General features: G+C 37.1%; 1 protein-coding gene across 7 annotated transcripts in view; it reads left to right on the forward strand.

Annotated features, from left to right (window-relative positions):
- LOC114046953 (centriolin-like) overlaps nt 1-19,034 on the forward strand; it is a 94,212-nt gene that overhangs the window by 65,719 nt on the left and 9,459 nt on the right. For 5 of the 7 annotated variants that reach the window (XM_027867601.1, XM_027867595.1, XM_027867599.1 and 2 more), the window contains 13 exons: nt 1,263-1,422; nt 1,757-1,872; nt 1,959-2,176; nt 3,362-3,519; nt 6,658-6,731; nt 7,736-7,924; nt 8,609-8,834; nt 10,619-10,824; nt 12,453-12,593; nt 13,269-13,544; nt 14,168-14,230; nt 15,628-15,837; nt 16,849-17,286. In XM_027867601.1, coding sequence (XP_027723402.1) covers nt 1,263-1,422; nt 1,757-1,872; nt 1,959-2,176; nt 3,362-3,519; nt 6,658-6,731; nt 7,736-7,924; nt 8,609-8,834; nt 10,619-10,824; nt 12,453-12,593; nt 13,269-13,544; nt 14,168-14,230; nt 15,628-15,837; nt 16,849-16,869 — 2,058 coding nt within the window. In that variant the 3' untranslated portion in view covers nt 16,870-17,286. Of the gene's footprint in view, nt 1-1,262; nt 1,423-1,756; nt 1,873-1,958; nt 2,177-3,361; nt 3,520-6,657; nt 6,732-7,735; nt 7,925-8,608; nt 8,835-10,618; nt 10,825-12,452; nt 12,594-13,063; nt 13,182-13,268; nt 13,545-14,167; nt 14,231-15,627; nt 15,838-16,848; nt 17,287-19,034 lie in introns of those variants that run through there. The other 2 variants (XM_027867596.1, XM_027867600.1) reach the window with 2 other exon arrangements.

Genomic DNA, 19,034 nt, shown 5'->3' on the forward strand with positions numbered 1-19,034 from the left:
TTCTAACATTGTGTTTTCTAGGGTCCCTTTCAGCTTGTTCAAGACATGGACATGATGAATAGATTATCCATATCATTCTTATCAGTTACACATCTCTGCCCTTTCCTTGATTTCCAGAATAATAAATTGATACAGTATTTACTACAGACCCCCAGTCCTCCTATGGGAACTGAGCTCTTCCTCTCATACATCTCAAAAGTCCTTTGTTTGGGGCTGTCCTTTGCATTTACAGTATTCCAGTTCTACTTGAATATCTGTTATCCATCCCCTTCCCCACTCCCCAACCCCGTACATACTAGACAGTGAACTGTATGAAAATAGGAACTGTGCTTTATTCATTCTTTTTTTTTTCTTTTTAAAGTACAATTTATTGGTGTCTTTTTTTTTACATCATCAGAAATAAAGTAAAGGAAAATATGCTTTAATATGCACTCAGTGTCCATCACTTCTCTCTCTTGAGCTGGACAGCATTTTTTTATCATGAGTCCTTTGGAATTATTGATCATTGCATTGATGAGAGAAGCTAAGCTTTTCACTGTTTAGTAGTATTACAATATTGCTGTTACTGTGTACAGAGTTCTCCTGGTTCTGCTTACTTCGCTCTGTATCAGTTCATATAAATCTTCCCAAATTTTTCTGAATCCATCCCCCTAGTTATTTCTTTTAGCACAATAGTATTCCATCACAATCATCTACCAGAACTTGTTCAGTCATTCCTCAATTGATGGGTATCTGCTCAGTTTCCAATTCTTTGTCCCCACAAAAGGAGCTGCTATAAATATTTTTGTACAAATAAGTCCTTTTTCTCTTTCTTTGATCTCTTTGGGGTACTGACATAGTAGAGGTACTGCTGGGTCAAAGGGTATACAGAATTTAACAGCTTTCTGGGCATAGTTCCCAGTTTTATAATTTCTTCTGTTTCTTGTTTGGTTAAGAATTCACCTCCTACCCCCAACTGTGAGGGATATATAATCTATTTCTAAGTTTTTTATAGTATGTTCTTTAATATTAAGGTTGTGTATCCACTTCCTTATTCATCTCTGTACCCACAAGTACCTATATGATATGGTCTTGTCCATAGAAAATCATCAAAGTATCAAGGAAGAAAGAATAATCTTTGTCTTTGAGGAGTTTACAGGTTGAAAAAATGATAAAATTTTAGTGTCCATTCACGAGTAGGCCTTACCTTAAAGGAACTTCTCATCATAAATAATCTTCTTTTTCTCCTCTCCCCACCTACCATTGCTGCAATGTTTTTGCAGGAAATAAAGTCTATTCTGGAAGAACTGAGTTTTCAGAAAGGAGAATTGAATGTCCAAATAAGTGAAAAGAAAACACAACTCTCACTCACTAAACAGGAAGTTAAAAAAGAAGAGGAAGTCCTTCAAGAACTTCTAGAACAAATATCTAGACATAAAACAGGTACATTTAAATAGCTGTAATCATGGGCAGTGTGGTAGAAAACACACAGAACAGGGAATCTGAAGAAGTAGGTGTGATTGTTAATATCTCCATTTGTTTGTTGTGCAACCTTGGGTCTTGGCATTTTATCTCATTGGGCTTATCTACAAAAATTCAATTCTAACATTTTGTGATCAGCGTCCTAAATATCTGCATTCTAATATTTCATATTCCAAGATCTATTCTAGTACTAAGATCTCTTCTAGCTGAACATTCTCTAATTCTGTAGCCTGTGGTCCATGTGGTCTAACATTCTCTAATCTATGTTGTTCTTTACCCTGTTTCTGAATATTAGAGATGAAAAATTTTATGGACAAGTTGCAACGTGAAAACAATGAGCTGCAGATCCTAAAAGTGCAACGTAACCAAAAAGTGACTGAGCTAGAGAAGACACAAATTGAATTGCTAGAGGTAAAAAATCTGGTTGACCCGGCCTCTGAAAACTGCATCCCTTTGGTTCCTTTGAGCTGTCTAATGTTGCACATCCTCTCCACTAGGAAAAAGTGGAATTGGAGAAACTGCAACGCGCAGCCCAGTGCCAGAAGGAAGAAGTTGAGTGGCAAAGACAGCTTCTGGAAAAGGAGAAACAAGAAATCAGCCAGCTGACATTGGAAATATCCACATTGCAGACCAATGTGGAAGCTTTGAATGAGGAAAAAGAAGATCTTGAAGAGAACTGTGAAAGTTTGGAGAAAAAGTTGGAGCAAGCCAAAAGGTGAGAGAAGGAATGAGGAAATCATGAAGAGCATTTCTGGAGAGCTAGGGAACACCCCCAAGTATGGTCATTTTTCTAGTAGACCTCTCTTCATACTGCTGTATATACACCCTCTGGAAAATTTTGTGTTGGTATGGCTTTACAAGGTTTTGGTTTAGTGAATCTTCCTGAGGTTTGGTTTAGTGAACCTTTCAGTCTGGTAAAATGGCAATAGTAATAGTCACAATAACAACAACAACAACAATAATAGTATTAACAGTAGAAGTAATAGCTAGCCTTTATATATAGTGCTTTAAGATTTAGAAAGTCCTTTACAAATCTTATTTCATGTTATCCTCACAACTTTGGGAAGGTAGATACTCTTGCTATATCCCCATTTTACAGGTGTTGCAATTGAAAGTCTGTCAACTGAAGTTGACAGAAATTGAGTAATTTTGACCAAGGTCACACAGATAATAATTTGAACTTAGCTCATCCTGACTCCAGATCCAGCACTCTCTCCATTACATCCATTGGTCTTAGAGTCAAAGACTTCTGTTCAATTCTTGACTCTGTTTCCTTAGCTACTGAAGCAAGTCACTGCCCTAGTCTGAATTTTAGTTTCCTCATGTGTTAAAAGGGACAATATTACTTATGCTACCTTCCTCATAAGCTTGTTCCTTCCTCTAATATATTAAAAGTAAAAAGCACTAAAATAGCCCAAAAATGCTATATAAATGTGAACTTCTATTGTTGTTGTTGCTCTCCAGCCTAAAGAAAGTGTACAGTAGAATCACTCTTGAAGTAAATATTCATAGGCTATTAGAGCTAGACCTTAGAATATAACACCTAGAATGTTAACTCAGGAAGGTACAGAATGTTCGAATGTAGAGTATCAGGACTGGAAGGAAAGAAGACTTTTGATATCATGTAATCCAACCCTCTTCATTTCATAGGTAAGGAAGCCAAGCCCTACAGAGGGAAGGGGACTTGCTTGAGATCACACAGCAAATCTGTGGCAGAGCTAGACCTAGACCTGCCTGTTGTTAATATGATGCTCTTCCCACTCTACAGATGCTGCTGTAAGGATGGAGAATCCTCTTTAGCCTTCATAATTGCACATTGATAAAGTGTAATATATGCAAAATGCTTTTTTTGCCTGTTTGATGTTGTGTCTATTTTTGAGTTTCTCTCCATTCTTGGTAGAGTGTTAGCAGCTACAGAAGATAGCAGCAGAATAGCAATGTCTAACTTAGAAAAGGTGGAGCTGGATGTCAGAAAACTGCAGCAGGAAGTAGACCAGCTAAACAGAGACAAGCTCTCCTTGCACAAAGATATTGCCAACATGCAAGAGCACCTACAAGGTAGGCAAAAAATGACTAGGGGATATCTTCAGAGTGTTTGAGGCTTACATTTTCTAAGAGTCCTAAAAAGGAAGGGGTAATCACCAAGAGCACTGGCATAGCTTCATCAAGAATGTCATGCCAGATTAATTTCATTTCCTTTTCTGACAGAGTGAATAGACTAAAAGATCAGAGACATGTTGTAGGTATACTTAGAATTTAATTTAATGTATTTTATTTTCCCCCAATTACATGTTAAAACAAATTTTTAACATTTTTTAAAGTTTTAAAGTTTTGAGTTCCAAATTCTATCCCTCCCTTCCTCTTCTGCTCCCTCCCTGAGACAATAAACAATCAGATATAGGTTGTACATCTGCAGTCACGTAAAACATTTTCATATTAGTCATTTTGTGCAAGAAGACTCGAATAAAAGAAAAAGAATAAAAGAAAGTGAAAAATATCTTGCTTTAGTCTGTATTCAAACAATATCAGTTCTTTCTCTGGGTGCAGATAATTTATTTTGATATCTAGCACAGAACCTTGTACATAATGGATACTTAACGCTTGTTGTATTGATTTGAAATTGTCTTCAAAAAATATATCTCTTCAAATGACAGAGAGTGGAATTTTTTGGTGTTAAAATATGCAAATTAAAAAAAAATATGGAAAGTTTCATTCATCACCAGAAGGTTGGCCACTAGTTTATAAATTTTTTGGCCATACTTAATGATGAGATAGATACAAATACAAAATAGCCTATAGTCTAAGTGGTTCTCTTTCCCATTCTGTAGTGATAGTGCTTGAGTAGTAGAAAAGGGTATAGACTACACTACGATTTCAAGAACTTACTACCAGATAGCTAGTGTGAGCAATTTCATTTCTCCAAGTCACAAGTCCTCATCTATAAGATGTTATCTTACCTCTGTAATACTGGAATCTACCTCAAAGGGTTGGTATAAAGAACACACTTTCTAAACCTGAAAATGCTATATAAATGTTATTATTTATTAAGAAAATTAAACAGTTATACCATCTACAAATGTTAATTTAATTACTGATACTCTTTAACATGAAGTTTTTTTTTACTCAACTACCTCTATAGTAACATTGTGTCATAAATGAGACCAGTATTAGAAAATGTCCTTTTTGTATACTGACTCTGGTCAGGGGTGATATTCTGTCACTAAAAAGGCATTTGATACTGGATGGGATGTATGAAAATAGGTATACCAATGTACTCACTGTTGGTGGAGCTGTGAACTACTTCAACCATTCTGGAAAGCAACTTGGAACTATGCCCAAAAAGCTGTTAAATTCTGTATACCCTTTGACCCAGCAATACCAGTACTATGTCAGTACCCTAGAGAGATCAAAGGAAGAGAAAAAGGACTTACTTGTACAAAAATATTTATAGCAGCTCCTTTTGTGGGGACAAAGAATTGGAAACTGAGCAGATACCCATCAATTGAGGAATGACTGAACAAGTTCTGGTAGATGATTGTGATGGAATACTATTGTGCTAAAAGAAATAACTAGGGGGATGGATTCAGAAAAATTTGGGAAGATTTATATGAACTGATACAGAGCGAAGTAAGCAGAACCAGGAGAACTCTGTACACAGTAACAGCAATATTGTAATACTACTAAACAGTGAAAAGCTTAGCTTCTCTCATCAATGCAATGATCAATAATTCCAAAGGACTCATGATAAAAAATGCTGTCCAGCTCAAGAGAGAGGTGATGGACACTGAGTGCAGATTGAAGCATATTTTCCTTTACTTTCTTTATTTCTCTTGGTTTTTTTCCACAGTATGGTTAATGTGGAAATTTATTTTACATGACTTCATATGTATAGTAGATACTGTATTTCTTGCCTTCTCAATGGGATGGAGGAAGGATGAGAGGAAGGAAGAGAATTTGGAACTAAAAATAAATTTAAAAAAAAGTTTTTAATTAAAAAGAAAATGAAGAGAATGGTTTCAGAAAAAACTCAGGAGATTTGTATGAACTGAAGCAAACTGAAGTGAGCAAAATGAGAACAATTTATACAATGACAACAATATTATAAAGATAATCAATTTTGAAAGACTCTGATCAACACAATGATCAACTGCACCTCTAATAAATTAATGATAAAACGTGAAACCTAATGGACTCAGAGTGCAAACTGAAGCATATGTTCTTCTTTATCTTGTCTAATGCAGGAATTTGTTTTGCATGACTATACATATTTGTAATGGGTTTTGTTTTTCTTGCCTTCTCAGACAGGTGGGAGAAGGGATAGAGGAAAGGAGATAATTTGGAACTGAAGATAAGATAAAATTGAATTTTAAAAAATAATAAAATAGCTACATAGCTCAAATAACTGACAATAATTGATGGATTACTAAATAAACCAGATTCCATGGGACCACAGTTAGAACAGCTAAAACTCAACTGGGAATAAACCAATGGTCTGGACATTTGGACAAGGATGGAAGTGAAGGACAAACTATTATTCACTCTAGTGTTTAAGGGATCTGAGTTTCAGTCATGACAAGGACTGGTTTGGTTTGGTTTGGTTTTTTTAATTCTGAACTTCATACCACATAAGAGGAGTACTTCCATACTTAAAGCAGAACCAAAAAAGAGGATTGCATGTACAGCTGCAAATCTATACCATGTTTAATTTGCCTCTTCTTCCAAATTTAACGACAAATAGAACATATTTTTAAAGCTGTCCTGCTTGTCTGCTTCTTTGACTTCCTCCTTTTTGTTCTATACATTTTTAAATGCTTCACTGACCTCCTTTTCTTCATTTACTTGTTTTTCCATTTTGCTGATCCTTTCCTTGGCCCTTCTTATCCTAAAACCTCTCCCCAAAAGGAAGAGAGAAAAACAAAACCCTCATATCAAATATGAATAGCCAAACAAAACAAACCCCCATACTAAGCATGCCCCAAAATGAGTCTCTTATTTTAGCACAGTGCCTCCAGCACTTTGCACAACGCCTGGCACATAGTAAGTACTTAATAAATGTTTGATTGTTTGTATCTAAGAAGGACACATTCTAATAGTACTATTAGACTGGGTGTTTTTATTGGAACAGTGACAGTCAGCTATCCTGAAAGCCTCAATAAGCATTTCCTGTTTCACAAAGAGAAAAATTCTTTGTTCCAGAAAAAAGAGAAGAATTAGACACCCTAAAAGATGAACTCATTGGTGTTCAAGATGTGTTGAAGTTGACAGAACAGGTAATTATTAGAGTATAATTGCGAGTGTGGTTGTAGGATCTTAATTTTGAAATCGAACAGTTAATTGAAACACAAACCCAAGAGATGAGCAGCCTTGGCTCCTTTTTTTTTTAATTCTATCAAATCTAAACCACTGAGTTAAATAAGTTAATCATTTTTATTTTGCCACTACTCACCCTTCATATAATGCATAGAGAATAGACAGTAATAATAATTTAACATTCATATTTTGTACTTTATAAAGTACTTTTCATACACATTTTCTTATATGAGTTCCACAATAGACAATTAGTCTAGAAGGTAGGCAGAGTAAGGGATTATTATTATCATTTTACAGCTGTGGAAACTGAGGACAGAGAAAGGAAGTGCTTTGCCTAATTTAATTTGTGGCAGAGCCAGAACTCACAAACCCAAGGCTCTGGGTAAGGCTTAGAATATGTGATGGGGAGTAGCATGAGACAAGACTAGAGAGTTAAGTTGATTGTCCCCTACTAGACTGTAAGCTCCTTTGGGCAGGGACAACATTTGGCAGTTTTGTATCTGACATAGTGCCTAACACAGGGCTATAGATATAGCAGACTCTTAACAAATGTACAGTTGAATTAAAATGTATGCCTTGATAATGTTTAGTGTGGTGATTAAAGGTTTCTAAGCTTTATAGTTTTAATATTTCTAAAGCACTTTTCTATTTACAGAGCACTTTCCCTACAGTCCTGTGAAAGAATGGAGTACAAATAGTACTTCCAGTTTTACATATGGGGAAACTGAGGTACAGCAGCTTAGTAATTTGCTTAAGGTCACACAACTAGTAAGTGTTGGAGGTGAAATTTGAACCTATAATCTCCTGGCTTCAAGTCCACTGCTCTCTCCATTACACCACAGTGTTTGTCTTTTGAAAAATCATTTTGTTTAGTCAAAATTTAATAGGTGACTTCATAGTGAAGGTATTCTGCTTTTGACCATTGTGTACATGATTAGTTCTGAAACTTTCTCTTCACACACAGGATCTGGAATTGACTTCACAACATCAGACTGTGTTGCTGAGTGAGAGAGACAGCCTGAAAGATGACATCAGTGAACAGAAGAGGAAGCTTCAAGAATGCCAGGAACAAGGAGAAAAGAAGCAGTTACAACTACAAGTACTTCAGAGTGAGATTGAAGAGAGGAAACTGAGACTTGCACAAGAAGAAGTGGTAAATGAGGGTTGATGGAGTATAACTGTCTATTACACGAGTACCCAAAGAATCTGTGCTTTGCTCAGTGTAGGGAACTTCCTTGGCCTTTACCAAAGCAGATCACAACCTAGCTAGATAAGTCCTAGGAATTCCTGGAGGCACGTGGAGGTTAAATGACTTGTGGAGGACCATGTAGCTATTATTCTTGATTCAGCATTCTGTCCACTATGCCACACTGTCTCTTAAATGTACTTCACAAAAATGTAAAAAAAAACTACCCGGGCAAAGGATACTAATAACTAACTTTACTCCATTCCCTACTCCCTGTTCCTAAGAGAACACGAGCTAAAAACAGGTTTTGATATCATGAAATCTTAGAGTCACTGCATATCAGGAGGTCTGTAATGGAGTACTCTAGGAATCTATCCTGGAGTGATAGCTGACTAACATTTTGAGCGACAAACTCCAGATACAGAAAGCTCTCAACAGGCTAGTGTTAATGGGCTAAATTGATTAAATTGAAGCTTAATGGAGACAAACAAAGTTCTATTCTTGGTTTCAAAAAACTTCAAAAATAATGGGTGGGTGGGTAGCATATGGCTGCTTGGGTTGAACTAGATGGCATCTGTGGTATCTGCTAACTCTTAAGTTCCATGAACTCTTTGTTACACCAGCCTCATTAATTTAACGTTGTCTTTTTAGCGTCTTCATCAAATCCAGGAAGAAATAGAAGGTGAAGAAGAAAAATTAGAAGCCTGTAAAGCAAAACTGAAAGATCAGAAGCAGTTGCTGGATTGGGAGTTGGAGAGTCAAAAAAACAAATTGGAACAAGTGATCTCAAAGGTGACACTGACAGAGGAGCGAGTCAAGACCCTGGAAGAAGAAGAAAAATGGAGTGCAGCCTTGGAGAAGACATTAAACCAAACCAGTTAAGTGTTACCACATGACTCATACAAGCCTACATAACGACCAACAGGAGTTGGTTTTTGAACAAGTATGAGTTTTGAACATATAAAAGGAGATAAAGACCCCATTCTAAGATTAATTTAGTGCTATGTTAATAGATCATAAAACAGTTCCTTTTAAGAAAAAGAACCACTTAAGGGAGAAGAGTAATCTGAGGGCTTTCCATTAATTTCATTTTCACAAATTTTTATTTGAGATCTTAGAAAATATTTAGTCCAACCTGCTCATTTAAAAATGAGGAAATTGAGGCCCTGAGGGGTTCAGTTACTTGCCCAGGGTCAGACAAAACAGTATATGGTCGAACTAAGGTTTAAACTAAGGTCCTCTGACCCCAGTACAGCACTTTTCCACTTTTGCAACTTTTTATTAATTTAGTAAGAGGAAAAAACCACACATCTACAAAATTCTTACTTTGATGTTTCATTGTGTTATGGCCTTGACCCTCGTTTCTTGAAGGCTTTGCCAGTGGAGCTCAAGCTATTGACAGTTTCTGCAAGGTTGAAAAGGCTTTTCAGATATAGACCATATACGCCTGTCATGCAAGGACCATCTTGGCTGGGGGGGGTTGAGGAGAGAAGGAATGTCTTTTTTCTATCTTTCTCAGCTACTTTATTAAAATATGGTTTTATTTCACTAAGAACTGACCTAGACTTGGTGAGTAGTCTTGGATTTTCAGTAAATTCTTACAGATTCTAAGGAAGATCTTTTAGAAGGCTGTTTTTGTCATATAAATCCAAACAGGATCATCATCATGTCAAGTTTCTTCTGCTACAATAAACTCCCTTAGGTCTTTGAGATTGAAATACCCTATACTGTCTGAAATGTCTTCTAGGGGTTTCTAGGATGACCCTTTATAGATTAGACATTTTAGATGTAAGATGATGGGAAGGTAAACCTGGGCAGGTTGTACCCTGCAAAGAATGTGCACATCTTCAAAAAGCAGTTAGTTGGGGCAGCCAGGTGGTACAGTGGATAGAGCACTGGCCCTGGAGTCAGGAGTGCCTGGGTTCAAATCCAGCCTCAGACACTTACTAGCTATGTGACCCTAGACAAGTCACTTAACTCAGATTGCCTCCCCTCCCAACTCCCTCACACCAAAAAAAAAAAGCAATTAGTTGGCATAAGAGCATAAGCAGTAAGGACCTTGGCACACTTCATACCAATAAAATGTTAGAGCTAAAAAGGACCTTAGAACCATAAAATAATAATAATAATAACTAACATTTATATAGTACTTACTCTGTGTAAGGTACTGTGCTCGAGGCTTTACAATTATCTCATTTGAGCCTCACAATCACCCTGTTATGTAGTATTATTATCCCCATTCTACAGATAAGAAGAAACTGAGGCAGACAGAGGTTAAGTGACTTGCCCAGGGTCACATAGCTAACAAGTGCCTGAGGTTAAACAGGTCTTCCAGACTCTGTGCTCAGCACTTTATCCACTGCAACACCTGCCAAGCACTATTACGAATATATAATGTGAGAGCTGGAAAGGACTTAAGAAATCATTTCATCTAACCCTCTCATTGTATAGAAGGAGGAGCCTGAGATCCATAGAGAGACAGTGGCTTACCCAAGGTCACGTATCTAGTTGGTGGCAGAACCAAATTAACTATATACAAGCACTAATGTAAGGGCTTCATATTGCAGGGATTTGAGGAAACTTGAGTTATGTAATCCTTCCCACTGGTACCAGATTCCCATGGCTGGCACTAGGCTAAACCTGCTTAAAAATTTATTCCAGGACTTCAGCTCTCAGAACGTGAAGAACAATTAATAAAAAAAACAAGTGAACTCATGGCTCTGCAGCAAGAAATGGACCTCTCCAAAGCTGATATAACCCACCTTCAGAACCGTTTCCGGTTTGAAAAAGAGAAAGCTGAAAAACAAATTACAGGCCTGAAAGAAGCAATCAGGACCCAGCGGGCCCAACTGGAAAAAGCCCTTCTCGTATGTACATCATTGCCTTAGTTTTCTGGCCTTGGATCCTAGAGCTGCATAAATCAGGCTGAGGGTGTCTTTTTGTAATTCTCTCTCCTCTTCCTTTTAGGGAGAAGACCATATTGAACTAGTTGAATGCTAGCCTGTAGTCACTGGGACCCATCAAAGTCTAGCCACAGATGAGTTTCATGTATTCTCAGGGTTATTATAAGGAACTGTAGTTGAGAATTATGTCTTAGGATCATAAGATTTGGTGCTAGAAAGGGACCTTAGAGATTTTCTAGTCCAGTCCTTAGCTTGGGAGTCAGAAAACCTGGGTTAAAATCATGCCTGTCACTTAGTTCCTGTGTGACTTTGGGTAAGTCATTTAACCTGTCTGGGCCTCAGATGCCTCATTTGTAAACAATGAGGGATTAGACTAAATGATCTCTAAAGTCTCTTAGAACAGAGATATCAAAGTGGAACAAGCAGCCTGCAAAACTCTGGGTACATTCAGAACCAGATTAAAATATAATTGGGAATGTTCAACAAAATAAAGATATAATATGACATAATGTCACTTGGTGGTTTTCTAAATATGAAGCCCACAATTATCTCTTTCTATTTGAACTTGATTTGAAATCCAGTGTACTTGACACTGCACTGCCTTTCCCTTGAATCCCTCTTCAAGACTGAGTTCAAGTGCTACCTCTTCTTCTATGAAGCCTCATCTGATCCTATCCTCCTCCCTTTATTGTGCCAGACTTCTCCTTTGCTTTATTCACATTCTGCCTTATATGAACTTAATTGTCTATAAGTTATGTCCCACCGCCATTCCCACCATTATCTTATTCTTTGAAGGTAGAACCTGTGTCATTTAAATTTTATTATTGCCTACAGATTTAATAACTTCCCAAAAGTTAATACAGGTATTAAGAGACAGAGGCAAAATATTAACCCAGGTCCTCAAATTCCAAAGCTAATAAAGTATACAACACTGTACCTAGCACATTGTCTGGCATGTAGTTGGTGCTTAATAAATGTTTTTTAAATTGAATTGAAATCCCCTGTAGTGCACCACAATAAGACAATGAATCAATTAAAAAATAATAAATTTAACCCTGCAGCTTAAAAATAGAGGAGTGTTGATTTTATTTTCAATCCTAAAATAATAATCTTCTGTTTACATAGCACCACTTATTATCCAGAGAGGACAGTATGGTATACTGGGATGAACTTTGGAATTGGAATCAGAAAAGGACCTGAATTTAACTTGTTTAAAGGCATTAACTTCTTTTTTTTAATTTTTAAAGATATTTTTTGCTATAATAATTATTTTTATCTAACATTCTTATGAGTCATGCAAAAGGGTCAAAATTATCCCTACTCTAGATTGTAAAGCTGAAGCCTGAGTAAGGGAAAATGTGGGGTCTGGAATTACATTTGGTTTCAGAGGTAGAACTCTGTGCTGTCAAAAACTGTGTCCACTAATGCTTTTTTTTTTCTTCCTTGCTACCATGGTTGAAATTTAGTTTTGTCTTTTTATAGAATGAAAACAACACTTGTACTACCTACACAGAGCTGATAAGAAGAAAGTTCAGAGTAAACCCTAAAGTGCTATAGAAATGTTTGTTACTGTCACTTACCTCTTCTTACAGGATCAAAAACATGAGAACAGTTGTATGCAGAAGGAAATGGCAGCAATTGAGCAAGTTGCACATGAAAACCATGAGCGAGCCAAGCGCCTAATGAAGGAGCTCAGTCAGATGCAATATGATTATCTGGAGCTCAAGAAGCAGGTGGGAGCTCCCCTGTCTGTCTGGCCCATTCTGTTTCCTCTAAAAATTCTTCCTCAGTGATCTCAGCCTTTGTATTATAGTTAACCATGTGCTTGTGTCCCCTACTAGATCGTAAATTCATTGTAGGCAGGGAAAGAGCCAGAAGAACCAGGTTGGTATCCCACTGGACATAACTAAATCTTTTCATCTCTGTGAGTCTCACTTTTCTCATCTGTAAAATGAGATGACAATAGTTACCTACCTCAGAGGGAATGCAAAATGTACTGTGTAAACCTCAAAGCACTACAAAAAATCTAAGTTATTGTTAGCATTATCACAATTCATCTTCATTCCTCTTAGCACCTAGCACATTACTATGCATTTAATGTTTAATTGGATACATTACTCATAATAGCTTCTATAAGATTTTCAAAGTGTTTTCCTTATAGTAGCCCTATGAGGTAGGTAGTATTTTCATCCTCATTTTACAGATGAAGAAACAAACTCAGAAATGGAGTGACTTGCCTAAGGTCATGAAAACTAGTAAATGGCAAATTTGGTACACAAAACAAGTCCACTGTTCTTCTACTCTGCCACACATGGCTTAAGGTAAACCAGCTCTGAAGACCTTACTGAATCGAATTTAGGCATATCTTTCTTATTTAAAATTATCCAACTCTTTTGATTACTGTTTAGCTAAAAAATCAAAAGGATTTGGATCGACAACAAAAGGAAATTAATGCGGCAATGAAGCAGCTAAAATTAGAAGTGAAAAGTGAACTCAGAACCGGCCTTAAGAATTTCAACCAGTCTCTTCCAGAGTCGCTGGAAGATCTAGAAGCCATTTTTGAAAAAACAGAAACCCTAGAGAATGAATTGGAAAGTTTGAAAGAGAACTTTCCATTTTCCACCAACGAGGAGGGACAATATTCTTTTGAAGAGAAACTAAACTTATCCAAAGTTCACATCATGGTAAGCATTTATGACTCTTGCTCCATATGCTTCATCACTTCTTTCCAGTTACTTTATCATTAAGGTAATCTTTAAAACTCCCCTCCATATTCCCCAGAACATGTCCTACCCTTTCCCACCTATGTGCATTTCTAAACTTGTGCTCTTCCTTGGACCTACAAAGTTCCTTCCTTCCTTCCCTCTTAACTATTGAAATCTTACCATCTTTTAAAGCCCAACTCTTATACTACCTGCAAGAAAACTCCCTTCATCCCATCCATAATGGTCTCTGACCTCATGTTGCACACTTCATTTTAACTTTCATTAGACTGCAAGCTCCACCTAAGGCACAATCCTGCTTTATTATCCTAACTGTATAGCTGCCAGGGACCTAGCATAGTGCTCAGCTCACTTTTTTTTTTTTTTGGAGACATGAGACCTTTGATTTCATCAGTATAGAGAGCTCCAAGTTGGGAAACAATGAAGATGAGCAATTACTCTGCAATTTGTATGTCACAGAAAAGACTTCAAAAGATAATTTTAGAAATAATAGATCTGGGGCCCCCAGGGAGGAGTGAGCAATTTGTCAGTGGTCATATAGAAGATTCTTGTTCATTTATGGCTACTTTTTTCCCTTGACAAAGGAGGAGCACTGGCGTGGAGAAGCCATGAGAGAGAAACTGCGTCACCATGAAGACAAACTCAAGGTTGTATTTTGAGTAAATACTATATGAGCCACTAAGATTAAGGTAGAGAAGTATTAGGATCATTTAAAAGTGGAAGGTGCCTTAGAGTCCATCCATTCCCATTTTAGAGATGGGGAAGCCAAGGTCCAAGTAAGGGCTTAGACTGAGGTCATAGCAGTGGTAAGGAGAGTCAAAGGGCAGCTAGGTGTCACAGTGGATAGAACACCAGGCCTGGTGTCACAAAGACCCATCTTCCTGAGTTCAAATCTGGCCTCAGAAACTTACTAGCTGGGTGACCCTAGGCAAATCACTTAACCCTGTTTGCCTCAGTTTCTTCATCTGTAAAATGAGCTGGAGAAGGAATTGGCAAACAATTCCAGTGTCTTTTCCAAGAAAACCCAAAATGTGATATGAAGAGTCGGATGTAACTGAAAAACAACTCAACAAAAAAGGAGAGCCAAGCCAAGATTTTAATCCAAGCCCTCTGGCTCCAGAGCTAGCACAATTTCCACTACATCCTGCTATAGTAGAACATTTTAAGTTGAGGTACTAAATGTATCCAGCATTGATTCTGGAATGTTGAGGTACCACATAACATTGGAAACAGCATTGGATTTAGTCATCGGATCATCTGATTATAAGATGACCTTGGAAATCATCAGTTTATAGATGAGAACACTGAAGCCCAAAAGATGAAGTGACTCGACCAGTTAGTTACACAGTAAGTGGCAGAATGGGGTTTCTCATTTAGCTTTAAGACAATAGAATTCAAAGAGACCCGAGACATCATCTAGTGACTAGATTGTAGTCCAATTGCTTCATTTTACACAAAAGGAAACACATCTTCAGAGTCCAAATCCAGTGCATTTTCAACCTCAGGGAAGAGGTTTGGATTCAGAGCTTGGATCTACCCTATACTTGGCTCTGTCATCTCCTTTCTCTGAGTCTTATAAGTCTCCTCCTCTGTAAAATGGTGCTGAAATACTTGCCCTGTCTAACTTACAGGGTTGTTGAGGAGAGAGTTTTTTGTCAACTATAAAGTGCTATAGAAACAAATTGCTGTTTTAGGATCAAAATTATGGGATTCAGAGAGAGCCTTAGATCATTTAGTCCAAATCATTCATTTAACAGATGACTCTCTTCCAGCATCCACTGATTTTAAATTAGTGCATCTTTGCTATTGAGCATTAGAAGGTAATGTTTAGGGGCAACTGAGTGGCACAATGGGTAGAGCTCTGGCCTTGGAGTCAGAAGGACCCGAGTTCAAATATGGCCTCAGACCCTTGACACTTACTACCTGTGTGACCCTGGGCAAGTCACTTAACCCCAATTGCCTCACCCCCCCCCCAAAAAGGTAATGTTTGTAATGCATTTGACTACTCATATAGATATTTAAGTTGCAACAAAACAATTTTTAGGCCCAGCTTCGCTGTTCTATGTTCAAGCAAGCAGAGGCCTTAATGAAAGGCAAACAACAAACAGAAGGCACTTTACACAGTTTGAAGAGACAAGTTGATGCTTTAGATGAACTGGTTACCAGCACTTCTGCAGATTCTATGTTTCTGGCACCCAGCTTGTCACAACTAGAAGTTTCCCTACTTAAAGACTCTCATCTCACAAGGAACCAGGTAAGAAGCAGCACTTCTTTGAAACCACTGGCTCCAACTTTTCATGATTCTCAGGTAATGGATGTGGAAATATTTCAAAAGGTCTCTGAGATAAATTATAAACAAGAGATGTTCCTATTATATTCGCCACTTTGCTCCAAATGGTAGTTTGTGCCCATGTAAATTTCAGAAGGTATATGTTCCATTTAAAACCAGTGTCTTTTGGAAATGAACTTATTTGTTCTTTCACTTTGTACAAAGACCTAGAGACTATGTCTTGCGAGATTGAAGGAATTAGGGCTGCTTGGGGTGAAGAAAACTGAAAGAGGAACATTATAGCTATGTTCAAGATTTGAAAGGGTGTCAGAGGAAAGAATTATAATCCCTTTCCTTAGTCCCAGAAGGCAGAAGTAACAGCAGTTAGGGGTGGGGAATTGCAGAGAGGCTTGTTGAAACAAGCTCTCACTATTAAGGAGGAAAAACAAAAAACTTCCTTTAAAGTTCTCCAAAAGGAAGGGGAATAAGCATTTATTTAGCTTTTATGTACCAGGCAATCACTCTTCCAAGTATTATCTCATTTGATAAGGAATTGGGGTACCTCAGGAGGTTGTTGGTTCCAATTTACTGGAGGTCTTCAAGTGGAAGTCTTCTGGCCACTTGGGGATTTTATACAAGGGAATACCTGCTTCGGGCAGGATTCGTAGTAGATGTCCTTGTAGTTTCTAAATCCGAAATTCTGTGGGTCATCAAGATTAGTAGGATGCCACAAATTCCATTGCTACAAATTCTTGGTAGTAGTTTGAAACACAAACTTTGTTGCGTTCCACGATGATTCTAACTTTTGCAACAGCTTAAGTACCTTTGAAACAATGGGAAGATTCCTGTAACTTTGTTTCTCCACATTCAAGTACCCTATAAACAAGAGCTATTATAAAGAAAAAAAAAAAAACCCTGGCCAAACGTTTAAATTTTACTTAAACCAAATTTTTTTCATTGTTCAATTCATCTTTCTGCTATTCTATGTGCCTGCAGGGAAGGGCCTTGTCACAATGACTTACCCACAAGAGACTACTTGGAACACTTTTTGCCTTCCATACCTGAGAACATGTCTACTACCTCACTAAGTGTTAAGTCAGAGGCCCTCTTATCTGACCTTGCTAAAATCCAACTCAGATCCAGGACCTTCTTCCTAAGGACAGCGTGTTTTATGCTATGAATGCAAAGATTTTTGTAAGTCATTTGTATATATGGAAATACGAATGCATAAAATTCAAACAGGGTGTGAACCTAATACCACAAGTTTTTTTTATAAAAACACTTCTTTGAAATACACATTGAAGGGTGTAAACTGAAAGGTCTGTACTGATGTAGCAGAACACCTTGCTGAATTTAAATTCCTCTACATTTGTTAATCTTATCAAGTTTGTGTTTTGTGTGAAATATATTTTCATATAAAAAAGATTAAACAAATTTGTCATAAGTGCCATTTTTGTATGAGAAGACCAAGCCATTTCTGATTTCCAATGAATGACCCTTAGGTTTAAACCTCAAAAGACCTTTAGGGATTCTCCAAATCCAACTCTCATTTTAGAGGGGGAAACTGGCTCACTGAGATAAGAAGTAAAGCGATTCACCCAAGATCACTCAGGTGGTGAGTGGTATTGTTATTTCCACTGAACCCATGCTGCTTCAATATATTTTTCTATCTTAGTTTCTTAAAATATAGCCTAAATAGTAAGCACCTGCTTTTACCATACTAAAGAGCACAAAGGCACTTAATGACTTTTTTGCAAATGCATATATTTTAAATGCCAGCACATGTCCCCATTTCTTGACCTTAGATATTTTATGATATATATGCATTAATGAAGACTAAAATATAATTTTCAAAGGTATGTGAGACCCATGAGGAAATCCAATTCTATGCATCGTACTTATGTTAATCCCCTTAGCTTCATTCTATCATATAAAGTAGCTCAATACTTACTTGTATTTTTCTGACACATCATTTAGGAATCCAATACAAGCTACTTCATTGACTAGAAAATCCATGCCACTGACATAACTAGGTATTTCTTCTGAATTACTGGTTGCCTCCCAGACTCTTTAAATATCTCTATACTGGTACGGAAAAAAGGTATTTTGATTTCAGCTCGAGATTTGACCCAATGAGCTAGCCCCAACCCCTTGTTTTACACATAAAACATACTGACTTGTCCAAATGAACACATCGTCTTTTAGGCCAATACTTTGAATCCTTCCTGATTCCAAGTCCAGTGCTCTACTACTCAATAATTGGTTGAATCATGACATCAAACCAAATTTGAAATGGGACACAATTGAAATTTATAGTCTCCTGTTGGGAACTGATAGATTTTAGATATAGTACCGACATACTTAAATCCACACTGCTGCTACTTAAACAAAATATCACAGTACACTGCAATTTAGAGCTTATTTCAAAGAGAAACTATTCATAAAATCATAATATTTAAAACACATTTTCAAAAGACCTTAGGATCATAGAGTTAAAATTGAAAGAACCTCTGAAAGTAATCTAATCCTCATTTTATAAATGAGGAGGCTGAGGCCTCCTCAGCTAACTCAGAGCTGTTAAGCGACTTGCTCAAGATCACTCAAGTAGCAGGGAACAGAACCCAGGTTCTACCCACATTTGGTAGGATTATAGTTCCATGGAAACTTGATTACCTCAAACTAATAACTGAATATCGTCTCCACGGGTGAACAAAAAAAAAAAATCAAGTTTACTGCATTAAACATGTAATTTATTGTACAATGAAAGTACTTGAACATTGTACTGGAATGTAATCTAATAGAATAAATAGGCAATGAGCACCAGATACAAATTGGGAGCTTCCTTACAGGTGTTATACCAAACAACTTAAAACCAGTGAAGCAGTTTACTGAAGTGTGACCCGTGTCACGATTTGCAATTTTTTCTTCTTTCCAACCAAACTCTAAATTTAGTTCCTAGAAATTAAGGCAAACAAAACAATTTCACTTACTCCCACTTCTGAGCACCCACCTTTATTAAGAGGGTCTATACATGCAATTAAGAACAGAATTTGGCCCCAAATGCTTTTTTTTTTTTAAAGACTATCAGCACTGCATGTAAAGTTACACGGAAGAACATTCTCATTGCTGTTTTCTCTGCAAATAACAAAATCCAAACCCCAGAGCTATAAGGCTTGGGAGTA

Source organism: Vombatus ursinus, unplaced genomic scaffold, assembly GCF_900497805.2.
Source record: "Vombatus ursinus unplaced genomic scaffold, bare-nosed wombat genome assembly UNPS02014786.1, whole genome shotgun sequence".
Classification (NCBI taxonomy): domain Eukaryota; kingdom Metazoa; phylum Chordata; class Mammalia; order Diprotodontia; family Vombatidae; genus Vombatus; species Vombatus ursinus.